The sequence below is a fragment of the Setaria italica genome, chromosome IX, assembly GCF_000263155.2.
Source record: "Setaria italica strain Yugu1 chromosome IX, Setaria_italica_v2.0, whole genome shotgun sequence".
NCBI lineage: Eukaryota > Viridiplantae > Streptophyta > Magnoliopsida > Poales > Poaceae > Setaria > Setaria italica.
The window spans coordinates 47,250,874-47,254,580 of NC_028458.1; the positions used below are offsets into that span (position 1 = coordinate 47,250,874).

At 43.7% G+C, this 3,707-nt stretch overlaps 1 protein-coding gene across 6 annotated transcripts; it reads right to left on the reverse strand.

The window, feature by feature from the left end:
* Positions 1–503: 503 nt before the first annotated feature.
* LOC101761377 lies at positions 504–2,114 on the reverse strand. 6 transcript variants are annotated; one of them, XM_022822816.1, is made up of 2 exons: positions 1,669–2,114; positions 504–871 (listed from the first exon to the last, which is right to left on the reverse strand). In XM_022822816.1, exons 1-2 carry the CDS (start codon positions 2,093–2,095, stop codon positions 783–785), a joined length of 516 nt encoding a protein of 171 aa, XP_022678551.1. In that variant the 5' UTR covers positions 2,096–2,114; the 3' UTR covers positions 504–782. The 6 variants fall into 6 exon arrangements, with proteins under 6 accessions (XP_022678551.1, XP_022678554.1, XP_022678550.1 ...); XM_022822819.1 differs by having other exon boundaries at positions 504–876; XM_022822815.1 differs by having other exon boundaries at positions 1,657–2,114.
* Positions 2,115–3,707: the final 1,593 nt, after the last annotated feature.

Below are 3,707 nucleotides of genomic sequence, written 5' to 3' on the forward strand. Positions count from 1 at the left end.
TTACAACAATTTTCTTAATTTATAGATGATCTCAGTCCTCAATTGTCAATCATGTTACAAAGTCAGCAATTTATAATTACAATTTGATATGCCGTCCAGCGAGTGGGAGGAACGGATGGATGTTCTCAGGTAGCTCTATCCACAGTTTGTGCCGGATGCCAGCAGCTTCTCAGCTTGTTGCTTACATTTTATTAGACACATCCATTATATTTCAGATTTCCAAGCATCCATATGTATTTCAGAAAAAAGAGATACGATGTACATTGATCCTGTGAGACCATCTACAATACAAATAGGTCTGCACACATCATACATTGACACTTCATCCTGCCAATACAAAAAATCAATCTACACATGTAACTTCATCCCTACACTATTGCCTTGCGAGCACTGCTGGAGAAGGATGTGATGACGTTGAGACACATCAACATACATGACTTTCAACTAGGAGTCTGAAATAAAATTGATTTAGTGACTGCGGACATCTTGAACAACTTGACATATTAAAAAAAACCATCGTCTTCTAACTTGATTGTAGCACCTGTGCGGCCATACTTGACACAAGAACAACAATAAGCATGTACTCAAAATACCCTAACCAAAAATGTCAAACTCAATCATAATTTGTGAGTTGTGACTCACTGTCCTGAAGCATTTGGATAAGCCACCATTCCGAACCCAAGTTCTCCGAAATTATCACAGTAACAAGATAAATCATAAAATAAAAACTCCTATGGAACCGCCTTGTCCGGAGCCGTCCCTCCCATCTGTTGGCCTCCCGCCTAGGCAGCATCCCTGACGCACCCCTTGTTCTTCACATCAACGGCCACTTCTACCTCCGCATGGTGTATCAGGTTCATCAATTGATGTTCTGTTCTACAGGGTACAGGCCAAATCAAGTAGCGTCAGAACTATCAGAAGTGGCACCAGAAGATCATCGTCCTTCTAGAGTGATGGCAGAATGTGAGGAACAAGGCTAATATATGTGAAGTGTGCCCAGGATTAATGTTGTTTTTTATCACGTGAAGCTATCGAATTTGGCTAATAATCAAAGTGATCAAAGCTCAAAACAACATAACAACAGTAAGTGGAATGCGCTCCCCATGAGGCCCTGAATCCATGTTGCTCCATTTTGTGAACAATCCATTTTGCTCCCATTTACTGTTTGAGATCTTGCTGGATAGGTAGTAGCTGCTTGAGCAGGAGCAGCAAATTCTCTATTGGGTGCTAATATGACTATATGAGGAGGATACTTAAGTGTGATGCAGTATCTGTGATTTGGCTATTGTCAAGATTAAGAGACTTTAGCGAACTTAAGCTAAGAATCTTCTTCAAACAAATGCTAGTAATCAACATAAAAGAGAGATTTGTGCTTTCGGAAAATAACGCAGAACTGTAGAAACAGAACATCACAAGAACGGTTTTTCCTCTAAACTAAAATATTGTAACGATTTAAAATCATCCTAGCTCGACACCTTAAAATTGGAAATCATTAGGTGTATGGCTACGAAACATCTATTGAGAACAAAGGTCAATTTTATAAAGGACGGTAGAAACAACAGTGTAAGTTAGCAAGCCAACACGGGATCTAAACTGCTCTAAGCGCAGAGATTAAAAAGAAACGGGAAAAAAATAACGCTACATACTCAACGCAACCTGCGCCATGACCTTTTGCAGCATGACCTGCAACACCACGGTCCTGGCTCCCTGGCGCCGCTGGCTCCACGGACCGACGGACTGCATGAACCGAAGAATGCGGGATCCCTCCACTAACCGCAGGAACCAGAGAGCACGGGGAGAGCTTGTGCAGGACCTCCCCGGAACCGAGGAAGGTGGAGGGGGACGCGGCGGACGGCGGCGGCGGGGGCAGATAAGGGAAGCGATGGTGACAGATAATGGAGGAGGCGGCGGGGATTTGGTGCTTTGGGTTTGCACTGGGGGCAGAGCCACGTTGCAACCCTTGCTCGCCTGGAGTCGAGCCGCGTCCTCGCACGGCGCAGGAGCCGAGCACTGCAGCACCCTCCGAGTTGCGGTAGGCTGGCAGCCGAGTCCGTCCATAGACGTCGGATGGAAGGGGCGCCCACGCGTCCTTCATTCAGGGACGGTATGCACCGGATCTTTTCCCCAGAATCCCAGTTCATCACTCGCATTCGCAGGCATCCCATGAGTACATGTGTCATCGGTTGCTCAGCCCAGGGCCTCTAGGGTGTCAGGGACCGAGATAGTACAGGAAACACGAGATACATATCGAATTTAATGGCGCCACATGGGCATGCTGGCGATCGGCAAATCCTCTAGAGCTTCCGGATGCTCCAGCGTTTTGACCTACTCCGTGCATGCGCGGTCCAAGACAGCAGTCAGCACTCAGCAGCAAGCTGACAAAGGGCCGAAAGGGGGATTAACTAGCTGAAGGACTGCACCTGGGGTGTTTTGAATACGAGGGTGTTAAACTTTAACAGTGTCACATCGGATGTTCGGATGCTAATTAGGAGAATTAAACATGAGCTAATTATAAAACTAATTGCAGAATTATGTGCTAATTCACGAGACAAATCTATTAAGCCTAATTAATCCATCATTAGCAAATGGTTAATGTAGCACCACATTGTCAAATCATGAACTAATTAGGCTTAATAGATTCGTCTCGCGAATTACACTCCATCTGTGCAATTAGTTTTGTAAGTAACCTATATTTAATACTTATAATTAGCATCCAAACATTCGATGTGACGGGTGTTAAATTTTAACACCCTATTGCCAATCAGCCCCTAACTATGAGACTAGGCTACCTCAGTCAATTTTTTTTATACAATGAGTATGAGACTAGCGTGGAGTGAAGAGCTAGTCTCGCTCACTTTTTGATGCAACTCTCTCACGATCTTCAAAGCTGCCATGTATCCACATCAACTATGATCTATCAACTAACTTATACCGGAGACGCGCTAACTTATGATTAGCTGTTGTTTAAGTGTAAGGACCTCAATCATCAACTATCATGGACATAGAGCACGCGTGAGGATGATAGGAAGATGGTAGGTCTTCGGCACAAAAGGATTGGGTAAATTGCACCCTGATTAATTAATCCATATTTGACCCCTATAATTAGCATCCAAATCCTATAGAAGGAAACAATATACCTGGATCCAAACGACTCCTCAGTTCAATAATGTACATATGAATATACCCGCGCATGCATAGCATCTATGCCTTGGACTAACGTCCATAAGATTTTAATTTTTTGGGTACGTTCAAAGAAGATGCAAACCATATATAAATCCCTTGTTCTTTTGTCCTTATCTGTACCTTATTACGTCAGCTTTTTTTCAAAGCACAATACAGATTGACGTCTGTAGTTATTCTGCAAGGAGTCATAAGATGCAATTGCACCAGATGTGTTTGCTAATTTGAGAGCTCCATGCTAGTTGGCACATGCAAAATAAGGACATTTTTTTGTCGAAAATAAAGACATTTTTATCCTAAAAGATAAATATGACCAACAGCTAACGCAAAATCTTATTCAAAAACATGATTGAACCTTTTGAAATCAACACTGGATGGGCATGTAGTACACTCCCGGTTTCAATCGTGGCAGCGGCAGCGCGGCCCACCCGCTCGCAGGATACACATGACGTGTGGTAAGAGTGACGGCCCTCTTGCAACTCCTCCTTTTGGGAGCCTTTTTATGCCAAAGTTGGCATTTGGACTCT